This window comes from Aspergillus undulatus (genome assembly GCF_047715775.1).
Source record: "Aspergillus undulatus strain CBS 261.88 unplaced genomic scaffold BDV17scaffold_16, whole genome shotgun sequence".
NCBI lineage: Eukaryota > Fungi > Ascomycota > Eurotiomycetes > Eurotiales > Aspergillaceae > Aspergillus > Aspergillus undulatus.
This window is the reverse complement of record NW_027396620.1, coordinates 136,624-154,331: the sequence shown is the minus strand read 5'-3', so window position 1 is coordinate 154,331 and position 17,708 is coordinate 136,624. Positions and strand designations below refer to the sequence as shown.

Here is a 17,708-nt window from a genome sequence, read left to right as displayed (position 1 = left end):
ATGCCTCCTCCTCGCGGTAGAGGCCCGAAAGGGCGTGGGAGGGGCCCTGTCAAGCGCAAAGCTGGGCCCGGCTTCACATCATCGCGCGTTGACGAAGTAGAGTCAGTCAAGACCAACCATTGTTTACCATGCACTATCTGACGGCTTTACGTAGGTCAGAAAGCTCTTCAGGCGCGGAAGATCAACTCGAAGACCAATTTGAAGATGGAATGCAGGAAGAGAGCCTTGATCAAGACGCATTCTCGGAAAGCGACGAAGACAATCAACAGCCGGGACAACCATACAACGAGCTGCTTCAATTGCTCCAGGCAAAGACAGACACTAAGGGACCTGCGCGCAAGAAAAGAAAGACAAGTCACCGGGTTAGAGAAGAGACAGAGAATGCTCAGAATGATGCTGTGTCGGCGGCAGATGGAGAAGAGGAGGAAGCGCTCGATGCAGACCTGCAGCAGCAGGAACCAGATGAGGAAGGTGACCTAGAAGGAGAGGATGTTGATCTACAAGAGGACAGTGATGATGAGAATGGTAAGTACACTTGCGGTCTCTCTACAGCCGGATTCTCACTTCGCAGAAAACGATCCGTTCGATTCGCATTTCTCAAGTCCCAACGAGACCGAGTTGTCGCAAAGAATAAAGGCCGTGTCCCTGAATAAGTGGAAGAGCTTGAAGAAGGACCTTTCTGGAGGACTGAGACTCATGCGCTCAGACCCAGACTGTGGGCAGAATGACGTGCCTGTACTCTCAGCGATGAAGAACTTGTCGGGTGTCAAGGTAGATGGTACCTACCTTCGTGGCGGGCTAGAGCTAACAGGGCTTCAGATCAAACGAAAACTCAAGTCCGCTGTGACTGAGCATACCTCAAGCCTGAACGGGAACGCCCAGCAGGTATCTCCATATATCTTCGACTACCAGGATGTGCTGTACGGCGCACGAACAACATCAGAATCCGCCGACATGCGAGACCTACTGGCAGTGCATGCCACGAACCATGTACTCAAAACACGGGATCGCGTCCTCAAAAACAATACTCGTGCGGCGAAGGAGCCGGACGCTGACCTCGAATTGCGGGATCAAGGCTTTACCAGACCGAAAGTGCTCTACCTTCTACCGACAAAGCAGGCCTGTGTTCGAGTCGTCGAAGCAATCACTCGCTTTTTCAATCCTGACCAGCAAGAGAACAAGAAACGGTTCACTGATACGTTTTCCGCTGCAAATGACCCATCTTGGGAGAACAAACCAGAGGATTTCCGTGAACTATTCGGGGGCAACGATGATGATATGTTCCGACTTGGTCTCAAGTTCACGAGAAAGACCCTCAAATACTTTACGCAGTTCTATACTTCCGATATGATTCTCGCCAGTCCACTGGGTCTGCGGACAATCATGGATCAAGCAGAGTAAGCACTTCAAAGCTGGTACGCGAACATTGGGACTAACTATAGTAGTGCCAAAAAACGAGACAGTGATTTCCTGTCCTCGATCGAAGTGGTTATCGTTGACCATAGCGACGCACTCCTCATGCAGAATTGGGACCATGTCAGCTATATCCTGAAGAACCTCAACTTCCAACCGAAAGAAGCGCACGGCTGCGACTTCAGCCGTGTCCGAACCTGGTACTTAGATAATAACGCACGTTACGTCCGGCAGCTTGTTATGCTGTCCTCGTTCATCACCCCAGAGATCAACTCTGTCTTCTCGACACAGATGCAGAATTTCTCCGGCAAGGTCAAGTTCACCCCGAGCTACAATGGGGCAATCTCGGAACTACCGCTCCCTGTCCCAGTCAAGCAAACATTCTCACGCTTCGACTGCCTCTCACCCGCCAAAGACCCGGATGCTCGTTTCAAACAGTTCACAACCACCATCTTATCATCTCTAGTCCGCAATATCACCACTGCCCGCAATAAAGCCAGCGCGGGCGGCACCCTCATCTTCATCCCGTCTTACCTCGATTTCGTCCGTCTGCGCAACTACTTTGCCACATCACAGCAGACGACTAATGTCTCGTTCGGCGCGATATCCGAATACACTGAGCCCCGTGAAGTCAGCCGCGCGCGCTCCCACTTTATGAATGGTCGGCAATCGGTGCTACTGTACACCGAGAGAATGCACCATTTCCGCCGCTACCAGATCCGCGGCGTCAAGCGGGTCATCATGTACGGTGTGCCTGACAATCCAGTATTTTACGGCGAAGTCGTAGGATTTCTTGGTCTGGATCCGGCCAGCGTTGCCGAAGCAAGTGAGGGTGGGGTGCGCGCATTGTTCTCCAAGTACGATGCGCTCAAGCTCGAGCGAATTGTTGGGACGAAGAGGGTTGGGAATATGTTGCGGGAGAAGGGCGGCGATACCTTTACATTCATGTAAACTATATAGAACCAGACATAATTGATGCCGGGATTTGAGTAACCACTAAGATACCGGCTATCTTAGCGGATCGTCTAGGTGATCATCTCTTAGCCCTACCGTATCGTAGATTAACCCAGGTTCTACATATTCGGACTTTCGGGGCTCCCGTCGCAACATTCCTCACGACGAAAAAGGCGCAAGGTACAAGCATTTGCATGCACTATAACAAATAATAATCATCCGACTGTCAAATCGACGCAATGAGCAATATGATAGTCATATTCACGTCCACAAGACCAACCGCGCCATGTTCGCCTCCGCTAACCGGAGTTCAGGCCGAACCCCCTCAAGTTCTTGCTTGGTTTTATTAGCCGCAGCGCCTGGCCCACCGATTTTCTCACACTTCCCTTTCTATTATTGTCTCCTGCAATACCTGCAAAGAAGGGGAGGGACTGGGCTATCGTTACCTTTTATGATCTTTATTTGCTTTTGAGGTTTTGTTTACGATATCCTTATGGCCTGCGCTTTTTCCCGAATCACGACTTGCTTTTTTGGCATGCTGCGCTGAGCGAAGCGGTTATTGAATACCTACCAACCACCCACCTACCTTACCCGCCTATAATTCGATTTTGGCCTGCTCAGAGAGGCGCTTCGAAGAACACTCTCTAGACTTGCGAAAATCCTTCCTTCTGGGCATCTCCGAGTTCCGTTACTATATCCCCGCCTTTCCGTGAATATGACTTCGGTGGCGGCATTGACAACTCCTTTGCCTCGAATAAGCGACCCTCGGTCTCTGTCGCACGCTGCGCTCGGAAACGGATTTGAAGATCCTGAAAATGGAGAACGAACGCCGCTGCTGCAAGCGAGTAACGGAGGGAGAACACCATCGCCCTCACCATTGTCCTTACCCCCGCCGCCGCCGACACATTCAGCGACATGGACGGAGAAGGCGCGTGACACCGCTAAGGATATCTGGCTGCAGGGCAAGGGGATGATCCTTGTCATGATGTCGCAGTTTTTCGGAGCGTCGATGAATGCTATGACTCAGGTGTTGGAGTTGAAGGGGAGGAATGGCGAGGGCTTTAAGCCGTTTCAGGTATGTCTTTGGTGTGGGTTACACCGTGGAACAAAGGCGTGAGAAGGTTACTTTGTCTCGCGGCAGGAGGCTGATACTTACAGATCTTATTCGCTCGGATGTCCATCACTGTTGTAGCGAGCTACGTGTACATGTGGTATGCGAAGGTGCCGCAACCGTTTGGGAACAGGGCCACCCTTCCTCTTCTTATCTTCCGTGCGGCTGGTGGCTTTTGGGGTGTTTATGGGCTTTATTATTCCGTTCAGTATTTGCCGCTCTCCGAGGCGACGGTTCTGACTTTCCTCGCGCCGATTCTGAGTTGTTATGCCTGCTCGATATTTCTTCCTGGCGAGATATTCACTCGCAAGCATCAACTGGCTGGGTTCGTTTCGTTGATAGGAGTCGTACTGATCGCGCGGCCCTTTGCGTTCCTGCGATCCGGTGCCGGGAATAATACAGACTCGATTGAAGCGGAGAGGGAAAACCCTGGGGATGCAGACCAAAACCACCGCGTGATGGCCGTGATCATGGCGATGATTGGAGTCCTTGGTGCATCTTCTGCATACACGTCCATTCGAATGATCGGACAGCGCTGTCACCCGTTGGTCTCGGTTACATACTTTTCCTTGTTCACAACGGTGGTTTCAGTCATTGCGATCATCTTCCTTCCTAACATCTCGATGGAGCTGCCCGGGACAATGCTCGAATGGACGCTGCTTCTTTTACTCGGTGTTTGCGGGTTCCTGCTGCAATTCCTACTAACCGCCGGACTTTCATACGTGCCTCCCCCGCCGCGAGTTCGGCGAAGAGTACCCGCAAGCCATCAGCTCTACAGGACGCATAGTCTGTCTTTCAACGATGAGGAAGACGCGTCCAAACCTGAATCCGACAACAGCCCCCGCTCCTCTTCGTCGGGGACAAAAGCCACCACGATGCTCTACACGCAGATGCTGTTTGCGCTGTTCTACGACAGCGCCGTCTGGGGGAGTACGTTGTCGGCGGTGAGTTGGATTGGATCGGGATTGATACTTGGTAGCGCCCTGTATGTGGCTATCGCGCGAGAGGCCCCGCCAACTCCAGCAGATGCAGCTGAAGGTGAGGAGAACGCGGGGGAGGGTACGCGCTAAAATAACGGAGTGGATTCGATCTGAGGTTTTCGAACAATTACCGTCAACGGTTCAATGCTCCGCTCCCATACAAAGTAGTGCAGCAATATAGCTTTCTGTTCCAGGCGCGGAAAGCGAAGGAGGGCGGAGTGCAGGGAGCTAGCGCACGCAGCGCAGTCAAAGTAAGCGAGGTGGCGAGTTGAGGGATTTCCGCAGGACTGTACTCCGGAGGAGCGTCAGTGTTGGTATATATACTTTCCTAGCTGGTTACGAGTTACATGATAGACATGACATGAGTATGAATTATCAGCAATATTTTGCATGATCATGTACTTTGACTGCTGTACTCGGTAGACACAAGAATCAAGAGAGTGGTGTTGTCACTCCAGTCTGTTGTTGTCTGCACTGATTCACTGATAACGATAAGCTCCACTCCGCTAGGCCCGCAACAGGCTAGACCCCGGAGCCAAGTCCTCCGACAAAGTGAGCGCCCCTTAGCGGCCCCATCCAGTCGATCATTGGCACGGCCGCTCCACCGCCCGCAAGCCCTCCTGCAGCCCAGCGTCATATGTTGCACTGCAATGCTCTGTCCAACACCGATTTCTCCCGTAAAGACTGCCGTGGTTGGTCGGCGTCCAATCCTGCCCCGGCTGAAACACAATTGGGCAGGGTGGCTTGCGGCCATTGACGAATCGGGCTAGGGTAGGAGGTGTGGTCCCTGAGTGCAGCCTCATTTGCTTTGAGATGGGCTCTTAGTGAATGCAATGGGGAGTTGGGTGGGTGGAGCTGGTTGGAATGAATGTATCGTCTTGCGTACGGTACGGGGGAGACTAGACTAAGTCTGCATATATATAAGAAGGGCGACTGACTCAGTTCTTTGATATTCTGACTTTCGTTGCGTCTGCATCTTTATCTCGGAGATCTCCCCACTCATACCCACCTGGTACAGTGGTGCGGTACTCTACCCCAGGGGCAGGTCCTTATACAGAGTACCTAATCCACCATAGAATAGACAATAGACTCGCCCTTCACGCACCTTTCGACACTCACAATGCGCCACTTCGACGCCTGGATCCTCCGAGATCCCTACTCCATCTTCCACTACTACTCAACCGGCCACAGATGGAAAGAGACAGTCCGCGACCTCATCCAAGACCGCAAGATCTGCGCGCCACTCGCCCTCTCCCGCGGCCTCGACAACGACTTTTCTTCATCATCCCCAGCACCAGTCGACCCGTACGCCGGAACAATAAACCCACACATATCAAGCCCGCTCCTCTCAAAACTCCCCCTCGAAATCCGCCTCATGATCTACGAGTATGCGTTTGGCGACGAGGTCGTGCATCTCGTGCAGGTGAAGGATAAGATCCGGCATGTGAGATGCAAGAATACCTTCTCCTCGCTCGATAAGAATCGTCGCTGTTGCCCTGTTACGCCTGCTCGTTGGCGCGCGAGTGATCTTGCGCCCGTCCCCGCCCCCGCCGACAATGCCACTGCCACTGCTGCAAGTGCAAATTGTCAAAGCAGTAGCAGCATGCTCTACCCACACACACATCCCTCCCTCCCGCTCTCCCTAAGCAACTCCACCACAGCCCTCCTCGCCACCTGCCGGACAATCTACGCCGAAGCATCCAGCATCCTGTACAAAAACTCGACCTTCGACGTCGACGACCTAACGACATTCATCGCCTTCAGCCTATCTATATCCGCAGCGAACCTACGCTCAATCAAGCGATTGACGATCCAGTGGACACCCGTCTGGCAGCCCATGGCGGGCGAGGAACATAAGAGCTCGATATTCTCACATACGCACAACGATCGGCTTTGGGCGCTGTTTTGGAATCGGGTTAGTATGTGCACGGGCTTGGAGGAGTTGGCGCTTTCGGTGGATTTGGGGTCGTTTGCTGGTGCTGGTGCTGCGGTGGGTCAGGTTCCAGCTGTTGGCGCTGGAAACAACAACAACAACAATGCCGCAGGAGCACCAGCAGCAGGAGGACCTCAAGGCCTAATAGGCGGCAACCGGCTCCGCCTCTCAATCTCAGAGCCCTGGGTCGCACCCCTCCTCTCCGTCCGCGGCCTTCAGAGCTTCGAACTAGGCATAACAGCCAAATGCGATGCCATTGCGAAGTCCGTTCTCGAGGGCGACCTTGTGCGTGATGCTGTGGCGCTGCGTAATCATCTACGGGCCGTGATGTGCTCGGAGCCTGGCGCGGTGCTGCCTGATTTGCCTGGAGTCAAGGTGCAGGATTTGAGTACGCAGGTTGAGTTGCTTACACGGTGTGCGGTTGAGACGGAAGGGCCAGGTTTAAATAGAGGAGGGAATGTGAGGCCGAGGTTGGCTATTACTGCTGCTTAAGGGGAGGGGGAGGGTGGTTTGGGTTTGGTTTATGGCTCTTGATGATTGATTTGTTTTACTTGATACCCATTTGATCTTGTTGAGTTTGGTTTTGGATTCTGATGATGTGGTGGAAATTGATCTAGTTGGTAGGCATGCATACGACTACGCTCTATATGTGGACATTAGAGTAGATTGATTGATTAATTCAAGCACTCAGGTGGTTAAATTAAAATAGCCAAGAAAACAGACAGCTTATTTATCTGCAGTCCACTTTCCATGTCCTTTGCTATACACATTTATTGAGAGGCCTGCACTTTTTGACAAACACGTATAGCTCTTGTGGCCGCGACTTTGCTTTATAAAATATGTACTAATAGTATGTCAGGTAAGTCTATACTGAAGAAGAGAACACTCAGATCTAATTACTATTACCTCAATAAAGAGTACCAGTTCAGTGCAGCGCGATTGCCCGACGCGAAAACAAAGGAAAGAAAATGAAACGAAAATGGTAACAGAGAATAGGGAGTTGGCAATTTCGTCCCATGCATGCGTATACTAATGTCAAGTCAAATCCATGGGTGTCCATCCGTGTTACGTTATATCCTCCCTCATGCTTGTGTTGCGTGTTCTTTAGTGTTGTACAGAAGTATGGTGATGAGATGCAAATGTTGATTTGATGCGGGTGGAAACCGAGAATACGATGACCTCTGGAGTGCAAAGATATTGCACTCGAGAGGGGGATATTTTACTGTCTTGATTGAGATTGGGATGATCCCGAGGCTCCGTTGCTGCGGTCTGGATCAGAATCGTGCTCCTCTTCGCTGGTGGGTGATTGGGCTCGGCTCTCTAGAAGGGATCGGCGGCTGCGCATCTGTTGTTTGTTATTATATTATCAATGGATTGTGTAAAAAACGTACCCATGCCCTAACTCCTCCGATTAAACCCAAGCTATAACCGGTTGCAAAGTCTGGCTCTCTGCCACTGATGCTCTCTGAACGGCCTAATGCCTCAACACGAGAAACGTGTGATTTACCCGTGCCCGTCGGGCTGACGACACCGCCACGGGGGCTTCCCAGATCCATGCTATTCCTCGTGCTAGGAGCTGGGCTGTTTGGTCGGGAGTTCCACAGCTGCCGCAACTCACGGCTGAGTTCCTGGCCGGTGTTTGTCCAGTTTGCCATGACGCTATCCCGAAGTTCCGATACATGCCGCTTAATCTCCAGTTCGTTCTTCTTGAGCCACGAAACATTCAATTCCTGTCTCGATGCCCCACGCTTGAATTGTCGGGAGATGTATCGGTCGTAGTCGCGAACAATTCTACAAACGTCAGTCAAAGCAGAAATGTTGAGGAGATAACGACGCACCTTGTGATGACACCAGTTGTGCTTACACCCTCTGTCCGTTGAGTAACAAGGAACTTTCCTTGAGCCTTGATAGGGGCATAGATATCGTCCCCTTCCGCAGCTCCGTACGGCAAGTCGTCGTGCGCCACGTAGTCGATTTGATGCTCTTCGATAAATTCCGGTGTGACAATCCACGGGCAGTTGGGGTAGACCTCATCCACCCATTTACAGTGACGAACACTCTCGGCCCGCTCGGCACCGCTCAAGACTGTGAGGCCTTTGCGCTGGTGAGTCTCCTCGTCTCCGGTCACGCCAACAATGAGATATACGTCCGGGAAAGCCTTCTTGGCCTGTTCAAGCTGTCGCATATGACTATCAAAGTCCGTTAGCATTCTTCAACAACACGGTATTTCCGAGTCGTAACGGAAGGTAATTGAGATACGCACCCCACGTGGAACAAATCAAACACACCATCCGCATACACGCGCACAGAACGTCCCTCAGGCGGAGGATTGGTCTTGTATCCACCAGCAGGGTCCTGCAATTGACCCAGCACAGGGGGCTTCATCAACGCCTCTTCACGCTTCGTATTCACGTGCAAGCCGGGCCGAGCATTGATGTGGGATTCAATATCACTACTAGCCGGTGTAGTCTCAGATGGCTCGCCAGGGTCCTCTTTGCTGATTGAGAGAGGTTCGCTTCGGCCTCCCTCACTCACGGAGGCCTTCCGCGCGCGTTTCGACGGCGGGTTGCTGGTGACGGGTTTAACGGGGGAAACAATTGGGCCAGTCGACTCATCGCCTTCTTCACCGGAGGCATCGCGTGATGATGGCTGGAGGAGGTCGGTGGTGGATGATTTGGCGATATCTGCTGTGGACAAGTGTTGGGAGTTGGTGCGCTTGCGTTTACTGCTGGAGGGGGGTGAAGACATGGTGCTGGACTGAGGGAGCGCTGCTCAACGTCTGTCGATGGATTAAAGGTTCAAGGGGTCCAGGAAATTGAAAACGAGGGATGGCCCGGGGTTGGGCGTGAGTTGGTCAGGGCGTGGGGGATGATTGTGACGGAACGGAAAAGAAGACGTTGCGGGAGGCTCCGACAGCTTCGAAGCTCTTCTGCGCGATAAGGAGGATCCTCGATAGCAATCCAGACATTAATCAGCTGGTATTGAGATTATAGCTCAGCGAGACGCGACATTAAACAGAAAATACTCTGATGACGCTTTTTTCTCTTTTCTCTCTAAATAGGGGCCAAAAATTTTCGAATGATCAAAGCACTTAACAGCACGTCGCATAAGACGCGTATTGAAATAGAATTACGCATGTCTCGTACAGCAAATCGCACCATCGGAGATGTATTGTCTAAGTAATATACATACTCGTCCATGTCGAAACCAAGAACTAGAAAAGCTACTATTGCGCTATCTGAAAGCCTCAAGTTTGCGCTCATCCAAAGAAAGATGTAGGATGCAAAAAGCAAGTGTAGTGGGTAATCTCAATGCAAAGACATAGGCAAGGGTCATTTACAAGAGAAGCCAACAGATTCTATCCGCGTGATGTAAGACAAGACGCCACAAACGTCGATCAAAGTCCAGCACGTTTTCCAACTCCTTCTACCGACACCAAGAGTCATGCCGTAGATTCAACTTCTCCATTTACGCCGATATGTGCAATGGTAGGCTGTTCCCTCGAGCCTATCCAGCCACTGTTGGGTGTGGACTGACCGAGAGGAAGAATCCTAGCGGCCAAGGACAACGGAAAGAACCAGATCATGCGGAAAGCCAGAACTGGAGACGAAAACTGCGAAGAGATGTCAAACATGGAAATCTTGGAAGTTTATAAAAGGTTTCGTCAATAGCGGTTGTTGCGGTATCTTATGTCGAGACATGAAACAAACGTACTCTCATGAGGCCCGCCGCTTGCGGCATGGGCAAACAAAGATGACAGGGGAAAAAGATGCCACCACCCCCTCGCGAACCCTCGTAGATATCTATCCTGATTGACACGAAAGATGACTTGACCTAGGGAGGGATTCGTTGAACGGTAAAGAAAATGGGTTAAACACAAGAGATAGAAGAGGATGAAATGGTCCGTCTCTTTTCGCATCTTCGGCCCTCAACCACTACCACCGAAAGAGCCGAATGAATCGGGCAAGATAGAACTCGACAAGGGACGTTGGGAGAGGACAGAAACAAAGGGCTTCGGAATCGGGAGTAGAGAAGGAGGCCGCGGGAGTGGGTCGTACAAGCACACGAAAGTCGTTTCAGGAACCAAAATGAAGGGAATCAGGCATAAAGATCATGTCGGAAGGCTACGAGGAGGCAGGTTTCTGCGGTGTCCCAGAAGGCTCTGAGCCATTGGAAGCGGATGCGTCCGTCTGAGAGTTAGCGGACTGGGGTCCAGGGGTCTGTTCGCGTTCATTCCTTTCCGTATCAGAGTCCTGGCGTTGCACTTGATTAGGGAGATCCTGATCCTCCTCGGTGTGGTCAAAGAGTTCCTCGTCGTTCTGCTTTTCTGGAATTAACGTGCTGCCATCTCCCAAAAGAATTACTCTGCCAGAACGCACGCTGAAGGGGCGGCTTCGGTCGTGGTCGACCTCGTACTCATCCGGATTTTCTTCAAACTGGTTACGAATGCCAGGTCCTCGGAATTCAGCTGCAGCCCCCATCGTTCAGTCAGTAGGGATTGGAGGCCGTGGGTTCCTCGAGAGACTTGCCGTATTCGGGAGGCGCACAAGGGCCGTCGCCGTTGGCAACCCGCTCCGCGATCTGGTTATACCACTCCTCCTTGGTTCTGCCATTGAGGAGACCTATGATTACCATTGTCATGTTATCACAGCCAACTCCACCGGTTTCACTGTTGGAAGCGAGGCAGTTGTCCATCATGTTTTCGCAGATCCGGTAGAGGTCCTGCTTGGCCGCAATACCACGGCGAACAAACTCAACTACAGCTTGGGAAGACTGACAATCCCAAATGCCTGCAGAAAATTAGAGATTGGTTCGGGGGAAAGAGCTGAGGCGAGACCCACCATCACAAGCGATTACTAGAAATTCATCGTCGTTGGTCAGGTCGTGGACTGTGACGTCTGGATACGCAGTAACGATCTGTTGCTCGGGGGAGAGCTCGGGGCTCTTCTTGAATTCGAAATCTCCGATAGCACGCGACAGGGCAAGGTTGCCGTTAACACGGCCGAAATCGACGAAGCCGCCCGCGGCGCTAATACGAGCCTTTTCGCCTATACCCATTTTATCAGACGATTGCAGTTCGGTGTCCACGGAGATTAATCACGGACCTTCATTTTGCGGCTTGTGATCAAATGAGAGGGGCTTTGCCCGGCCCTTGACACCCAAAACAGAACGCGAATCACCAGCGTTCGCCTGCCATAATTTGTTATTGACCGCATTCAAGACAAGTCGATCCGAAACCTACCACCCAGATTTTATGCTTTGAGATCACACTGACGGCGGCTGTGCAGCCGGAAACTTCCTCCTCGTATTTGGGATCTAAAGTGGTCAGAGCCCGAGACATGGACGAGACGATAAGGAGAAACCGAAGGCGGGTCTCCAGTGATAGTAATTCACGAACCTTCCAAAATAGCACGATCAGTAGCGAGGAAACCATCCTTCAAGGCCTGCTCAATATCGCCTTTTGAGAACGTCTCCTGCTTTGCGACGATCTTATGAACGTTATCCCCCGCAAACAATGCAACCTTATCTCCACCATGTCCATCGTATACTCCGAAGAAAGCAAGGCGTTTGTCAGGATCGGTCGGTTTGTTCTCATCAGAGCCAGATTGTTTCGCTTGGAGATCTAGGACAGCGGCATGGGCATCCTCCATGCTGATTCGCCAGCCCTGCATGGCCGAAACGCCGTATATACAGCACTCATCTTGACCTTCGGACGAAGTCTAGCCAAGGCGAAAGAACGTTAGCGATGATCGGAAGTAAATCCAAGGATTTCAAATAATAAACGCAAGAGATCAAGCGATAGTATTGGAGGGAGGAAAAGCTTTTCGTCGTCCTTGATGGGGACCCCGCAGAGATGAGCCACGCATCTGGAACTCCTCGGGCGAAGAAAAACGCATAGACGATGATTACTCGGGTTGGTCCGTGTCAACTTGAACATATCGAGAAACAGATGCCAGTAGCCGTGGATTCGAAGAGTATCGCCGTCAACAGAAAACGTGGGCGGAATGATGCAGGATTTGGGATCGCAATCGGATGTGTGGGGAGAAGGGGGAACAGAGGGGTTTTAAGGCAGCAAACTTGAAGCAGGGACTTTCACCCACCTTATCGACAACAGGCTCTGACAGTGTCTGGCCCATAATTTCTAGCAGATCACAATGAACTTTTGGGAAGGGAAAGAGGAGGCCAGATTCACAGGAACCCTGTGAGAGGTTGAGCGAGGAAGGGAAATAATGGGCGAGAAATAGAGAATAGAGGGGGAGGGGAGAGAGCAGAATCAGGTGGGAGACAGACGGAGGGCAAGAGGGCAGAATTGATAGGCGGCGTGCGGGAGAGTCCCAGAGCCAGCAGGCCAGGCCAGGCCTGCTCTTTGAAGGCGTTCACATTTCTGAAGAGTGATGTGCAAGTGGAGACTCTGCTAATGAACTCATAGTAGTGGCCTTGCTTGGGAAGAATCTCTGTTTCTTAATTATGGAAATCAAGAGTTTGTGCCATTGAATGTGGGCAAATATCATTGCCATGCTATGACTGGAGGAAACCCCCGGATGTCACGCTTAGGAACTAGTATGTACTTGTCTGGATAGTCTACTGAGCAACTCAACCCAAGTATGGGCACAAATTACTCTTAATTCAAAGCTTCCAAAACGAGTACAACGTATTGATCTCGTCAACAGTCTTGCCATATGAGAACCTGGTTGAGTGGAAATTTTCCAGTTCCAGTCGCGTGCTGCCGATGATGAAAGTCCGACGGAAACGCTTAGCGCTGCTGACTCCACATGACCTACCTTCACCAAGGTTGACATAAACACCACCACTCCTCCTATCTGCTACTTACTCCCGACCACTTAGGCAGGCCAGTTCAAGATGCCAGCTTGGTCAGTCAAATAGTGCCACAAGGCTAGGATACCCAATAAACACCTGGCTACCTACAAGGGAAGTTTCCGGTCATCATACCATGGCCTCGGTCCAGAAGCATTCCGGACCCAGTCATCACTGTCGCCCCCGTGTGCCTGGGCCCTGGGTAAGACCTAAATTCCCAGCTGAAACCTCAGGATTCTTCCATACATAATTGGTTGGTGCATGCATATAATCAATGACTTTGTACTCGGAAGGTCTGAATTGGCAAAATTGTCTTCGAAGAACTGTCCATTATACAACACAATTAGGACGCTGGAACCCCCTTAACAAAGCAAAATGGTATCTCAGCTATTGCAAGTAAGAAATGACAAACTCTCCTGCACTAATTAAACAAAGGCTATGTCGCTGCTCAAAAGACTTCCTGTGGGCTCTCGTAAGCCGCGCTGATAGCTCGAACCCTGCTCATACGTGCGCATCAGACTAACACGACGAGGCATCGCGTCGTACGGGATAGAGGACGCTGAAGGGCTCTTCCGGTGCCGGCGCCAGTTTTGTAGAGATGGGTTTGATCGTGACCAACGACGAGGGTTTGAAAAATCGTTAGGATCTTCAGGTATGTTGGCTTCTCCTGCATTATCGCGTTTTGTGTCATTCAGACTCAGCTCGCTGAAGAAACGGGGAAGTGGTGAGATTATCTTGGAGTAGTGTTGTGCTAAACTCGATTGACTTGGTCCGTTGTTCAGACCACTGAGAGGCTTCACATTGGGTGACTCCTCCGACAATGAACTTAAATAAGCAGAATGTCGATAATCGTCGGTGTAGACGGATCCTGACATCACCAGGGACCAGGGACGCTCTCGTTGTCGAGGGTCATCGTTGTTCACAGAGCTACCGAGGGTATCCGTACGACTAGCGTTGCTTCGAGCCCTGGAGCGAGCTCGAAGGCTAGACGATACTCGACGACCAATTCCACCGGCAATGAAAGGATTCGAGGAATGTCGGCTTTTTGCGCGACCCTGAACGAACGCTTCTAAAGACTCGGATTCGGAGATTGTCAAGCTATCACGGTCCACGGTACGCACACTCATTCTCTTTGCATGGTCCTGCTTGCTTCCCTTCCGGACAGGCGGACGAGGGAACAGTGGCGCCAAGTTTGCGAGGTTATCCTCCTCACTCTGTAAAGAAGCCTGTGTGTTCTGCCATGAAAGCTTCACAAAGCCATGCCCCGGTGGGCCAAAGCCACCCGCTCCATGTCCAGCACCGCTGAGCCTCACCGGGAGACCTGTGGAAACCGAAGAAATACCACTGGATCGTTTGGACCATCTCTTCGATTTAGAAGAGACTGCCGAGTTTCGTCTCATAGATCTTCTTGGTTGAATTGGCTTCAGTGACTCCCGTCTTGCAGAGCGATTGGGAGGACCTCTGCGCACCGGCGGGCTGCTCTGGAAGGAAAGCCTGGTGGGTTTGCAGACAGATTCTTCCGGCGGTTTGTTTTCATCTTGTTCAGGGTCTCGCAATGGGATGAAATCCCAGTCGACCGTGGAGCTCGAGAAGGTGTTCTCTTTTCCTGGTGCTATTTGGGCGCCCTCGCTATTGGGGACGCTGTTGACATTCCACCATGGCTCCAGCTCCAATTTCGGCGGCTTCGACTCAGGCGGTGGATTGCTGACCATGGCCGGCGGCTCGCCTTGAGTGGTCCTATCAAACGGCTGGCAGTGCGATAATCCAGGGCCCGTTGGCCCCGGGGGAAGTGCTTTCTCTTCGAGTCCTTTTTCGTCTTTACCCTCAGCCCCTTGTTGCCTGGGTCGTCGACAGTAGAGCAGGAGCAGACTAATGCCTATGCAGCCCAAAGGTATGAAAATAGCCATCACAATAATGCCAGCTTTGTTCCCATGAGAGCCGCCAGGACCTGCCGAAGCGTCCCCCTTTCCGTCTGAATCTTCTTCAGTGACAGTGTTTATGGTGAAGGTCTTGTTACCCTCTGTGTTTCCTTCACGGGCCGTCAATCGTAGGGTGTAAGTGTCTGGGTGAATGTCCGACGGTACCTCGCCATAGAGGGTTTTCTTTTCACGATTGTAATGGAGCCAGGACGGTTGTTGGTCAAGGTCGACATCCAGCTCAGCAGAGCCATTCGTAAGAGCAGAACTGTTGAAGGTGTATGAAAAGTATTGGCCGATAACGGCATCACATTCGTCGTCGAATCCGTCTTGGAAGAACTGTGAGTATTGTAGCGAGACGACAAGCGTAGCCACATCTTGATAGATATCTGTGATCGATATAGTCACATTGCTATTCTTTCCATTCGCTGGGGGGTTGCCCTTGAACGATAGCAATTGTTTGTCGATTTCCAACCAGTCGGGGGCGTCAACTGTCGTTTCTGCCAACGCGTCGCTTGTTGGTTTGTTTCCGTCCAGAGTCAAACTGTCTATGAATTCTGGGCTTCTTAGCTCCTTCCCATTGGTGACGAATAGCGTTTTGGCGCTTTGCTTGAATGATAAGACATGAGGGCTGACAGTCAATTCAAAGCTCATGGTCGCTGCGCTGAAACCAGATACATCGGAAGCAACTAAGTTAAGATTGAATGTTTGGGGCCCGATGCTAGGCGCGGTTCCGTGAAAGCGTAGAGTTGACTGCTCGAACCCAATCCACGAAGGTAATGGTGCATTCTCAGGGTACGACGTCCCGTAATATATTGTCGACGGGTGCGTGTTGGTGAAGGTCTCCGGATCAAAAGAGAGAGAGAACGAGTCGCCAGAATGAACAAGTATGTTGGAAGGAGAAGATGTCGGTCCCATTGCTTGTAGCTGCGGAGCGAGAGGTCTTCCAACTGTCGGGCCATTGTCGGCGGTCACAATAAGAGTCACTTGCATGTTAGCAGACCCAGCCGGGTCTGTCGCAATCAGGTCGAACTTTGGTGATCCAGCATCTTCTTTTTGAGGAGTCCCGGATAAAGTACGGGATGTGCTGTCCACCTTGAGCCATGATGGAGCGTTCGAGAGCGAGTATATTGTTCGCGCGTTGCTGCCACCGAAAGTGCCCTGCGAGAAGACGAATTTGAAAGGCTGTGAGACTCGTGCCACGGGAGGTAACTGTGCATTCACAGGATGATTTGAGAAGACAGCCGCATGAACTGCTGACAGGAAGCTCAAGAGAACTAATGCGAGATACGCCATAGCTCCAGATGGAGGTTGAGCAGTCCTCAATGAAACCAACTTGAACTCACTGATCGGCCGGTGCAAGAAGTCCCCAAGCTTATCTGGGGTTCACGACTCTGAGCAGCGATGAACAGATTCGTGAGACCTAATTGATTCGAGAAGCAGCGAAAGTGGGAAAATGCGGCCCTTTGGGGGCATTCTCCCAAAGCGACCGCGTCGCAGGGCCATCCTCTAAAGGAGAACTCAAGGCTTTCGCGTCCCTTCAAAAGAGCCATACCTGGATATGTCTGACGTCAAGTTGGTATGGGAATGGTAAGGGAACACGGGTCTCACGCGATTAACCTCACGTTGCGAAATGCAATCTGCAAGGGATGGCCTTCGAGGAGCCGAGGAACAATATCCTTCCTAAACCAACCCTGCGCAATGATTTCTCGCGCCCTGGAAGAATTGAGGGGCACATTTCTCGTCTGATAAGGGCTAAACCTCCACTTCCCCTAGGCAGGCCCTTCAAGGCTTAAGGGTCAGAAGGGAGGCTTTGAGGCGCCAGACAGGGGCATGCTCATGTGCCACTTTCAAGATCAAGTATCATCTTAACTCCGTGGCGCCCTGGTGCATAGTAATCGAGAAGCACCTCGCGTTCCTCGAATCCATTGCGGATGTACAAAGATCGCGCGGATTCTCTGCCTTGGTCCACCCAGAGATGAACGTACTGACAGCCTTCTTTCTGCAGTCGACTCCGGATGTACTTCATCAACTGCATCCCAACGCCCTGTCGGCGAAATGCTTCAGCAACGCAGACCTTGTGAAGGAGTGCAACCCCTTTCTGCCGGACATAGAGGGCATAGCCGACCAAGGGTCGCTGTTGTTGCGCTCCCTGTGCCGTCCGGGTCACGTAGAGCACTCTAGTGTTGGGCTTCTTGCGCCAGAGTTCCTCGCCAAATGGCCACGCCTCACTTGTGGGAAAGGTCTTCTTCTCAATGCGCGTGATCTGCGAGAGGATTTCAACGGCCTGGGTCTTGCCTAAGCAATGGATGTCCGATATCTTCAGGTCCTCCAACATCCTGCAGGATCTACATTCATTGAGTTGAACCTTGGGAACCTCGGAGATGAGAGCACACCATCACAGTCGTAGTCAAGTAGCTTGCAGACGTTGTTCAGGTCGTCTATGCTGCGAAGAAAAAAGTAGGGGAAGTTCCGCGTTCGTCGGTCGTAGAACAGAAGAGCCATTAGGTATTCGTAATACTGTAAATTTACCACCGCATCGAGACACCAGCTTCTTCGAGTTCATCCATCAACATCCACCCCTC

General features: G+C 51.6%; 8 protein-coding genes across 8 annotated transcripts; 3 read left to right on the top strand and 5 right to left on the bottom strand.

Moving 5' to 3' along the window:
- On the top strand, positions 1 to 2,364 carry BDV17DRAFT_290066 (uncharacterized protein; the record flags this gene model as incomplete). The annotated part of the gene is made up of 5 exons (XM_073761811.1): positions 1 to 101; positions 155 to 525; positions 572 to 771; positions 820 to 1,397; positions 1,446 to 2,364. 5 exons carry the CDS (start codon positions 1 to 3, stop codon positions 2,362 to 2,364), a joined length of 2,169 nt encoding a protein of 722 aa, XP_073616915.1.
- A 359-nt stretch (positions 2,365 to 2,723) lies between these two features.
- BDV17DRAFT_48255 (DMT family transporter) lies at positions 2,724 to 4,700 on the top strand. The gene is made up of 2 exons (XM_073764607.1): positions 2,724 to 3,442; positions 3,526 to 4,700. The coding sequence occupies exons 1-2, from the start codon at positions 3,083 to 3,085 to the stop codon at positions 4,546 to 4,548; spliced, it is 1,383 nt and encodes a 460-aa protein (XP_073616914.1). The 5' UTR covers positions 2,724 to 3,082; the 3' UTR covers positions 4,549 to 4,700.
- A 666-nt stretch (positions 4,701 to 5,366) lies between these two features.
- BDV17DRAFT_48278 (uncharacterized protein) lies at positions 5,367 to 7,167 on the top strand. The gene is made up of 2 exons (XM_073764608.1): positions 5,367 to 5,483; positions 5,535 to 7,167. The coding sequence occupies exon 2, from the start codon at positions 5,579 to 5,581 to the stop codon at positions 6,881 to 6,883; it is 1,305 nt and encodes a 434-aa protein (XP_073616913.1). The 5' UTR covers positions 5,367 to 5,483; positions 5,535 to 5,578; the 3' UTR covers positions 6,884 to 7,167.
- A 1-nt stretch (position 7,168) lies between these two features.
- Positions 7,169 to 9,407, bottom strand: BDV17DRAFT_48239 (choline-phosphate cytidylyltransferase). The gene is made up of 4 exons (XM_073764606.1): positions 8,655 to 9,407; positions 8,230 to 8,580; positions 7,783 to 8,182; positions 7,169 to 7,736 (listed from the first exon to the last, which is right to left on the bottom strand). The coding sequence occupies exons 1-4, from the start codon at positions 9,137 to 9,139 to the stop codon at positions 7,611 to 7,613; spliced, it is 1,362 nt and encodes a 453-aa protein (XP_073616912.1). The 5' UTR covers positions 9,140 to 9,407; the 3' UTR covers positions 7,169 to 7,610.
- Positions 9,408 to 9,798: 391 nt separating this feature from the next.
- BDV17DRAFT_48115 (uncharacterized protein) lies at positions 9,799 to 10,412 on the bottom strand. The gene is made up of 2 exons (XM_073764604.1): positions 10,106 to 10,412; positions 9,799 to 10,004 (listed from the first exon to the last, which is right to left on the bottom strand). The coding sequence occupies exons 1-2, from the start codon at positions 10,308 to 10,310 to the stop codon at positions 9,943 to 9,945; spliced, it is 267 nt and encodes an 88-aa protein (XP_073616911.1). The 5' UTR covers positions 10,311 to 10,412; the 3' UTR covers positions 9,799 to 9,942.
- On the bottom strand, positions 10,413 to 12,780 carry BDV17DRAFT_48039 (PP2C family serine/threonine-protein phosphatase). The gene is made up of 9 exons (XM_073764603.1): positions 12,683 to 12,780; positions 12,493 to 12,591; positions 11,790 to 12,111; positions 11,634 to 11,707; positions 11,497 to 11,581; positions 11,233 to 11,439; positions 10,921 to 11,181; positions 10,771 to 10,859; positions 10,413 to 10,713 (listed from the first exon to the last, which is right to left on the bottom strand). The coding sequence occupies exons 2-9, from the start codon at positions 12,526 to 12,528 to the stop codon at positions 10,516 to 10,518; spliced, it is 1,272 nt and encodes a 423-aa protein (XP_073616910.1). The 5' UTR covers positions 12,529 to 12,591; positions 12,683 to 12,780; the 3' UTR covers positions 10,413 to 10,515.
- Positions 12,781 to 13,411: 631 nt separating this feature from the next.
- Positions 13,412 to 16,689, bottom strand: BDV17DRAFT_47989 (putative transmembrane glycoprotein). Its single transcript, XM_073764602.1, has one exon. It carries the CDS (start codon positions 16,417 to 16,419, stop codon positions 13,633 to 13,635), a length of 2,787 nt encoding a protein of 928 aa, XP_073616909.1. The 5' UTR covers positions 16,420 to 16,689; the 3' UTR covers positions 13,412 to 13,632.
- On the bottom strand, positions 16,662 to 17,627 carry BDV17DRAFT_48191 (GNAT family N-acetyltransferase). Its single transcript, XM_073764605.1, has 2 exons — positions 16,735 to 17,627; positions 16,662 to 16,678 (listed from the first exon to the last, which is right to left on the bottom strand). The coding sequence occupies exon 1, from the start codon at positions 17,459 to 17,461 to the stop codon at positions 16,961 to 16,963; it is 501 nt and encodes a 166-aa protein (XP_073616908.1). The 5' UTR covers positions 17,462 to 17,627; the 3' UTR covers positions 16,662 to 16,678; positions 16,735 to 16,960.
- Between the last annotated feature and the right edge of the window lie 81 nt (positions 17,628 to 17,708).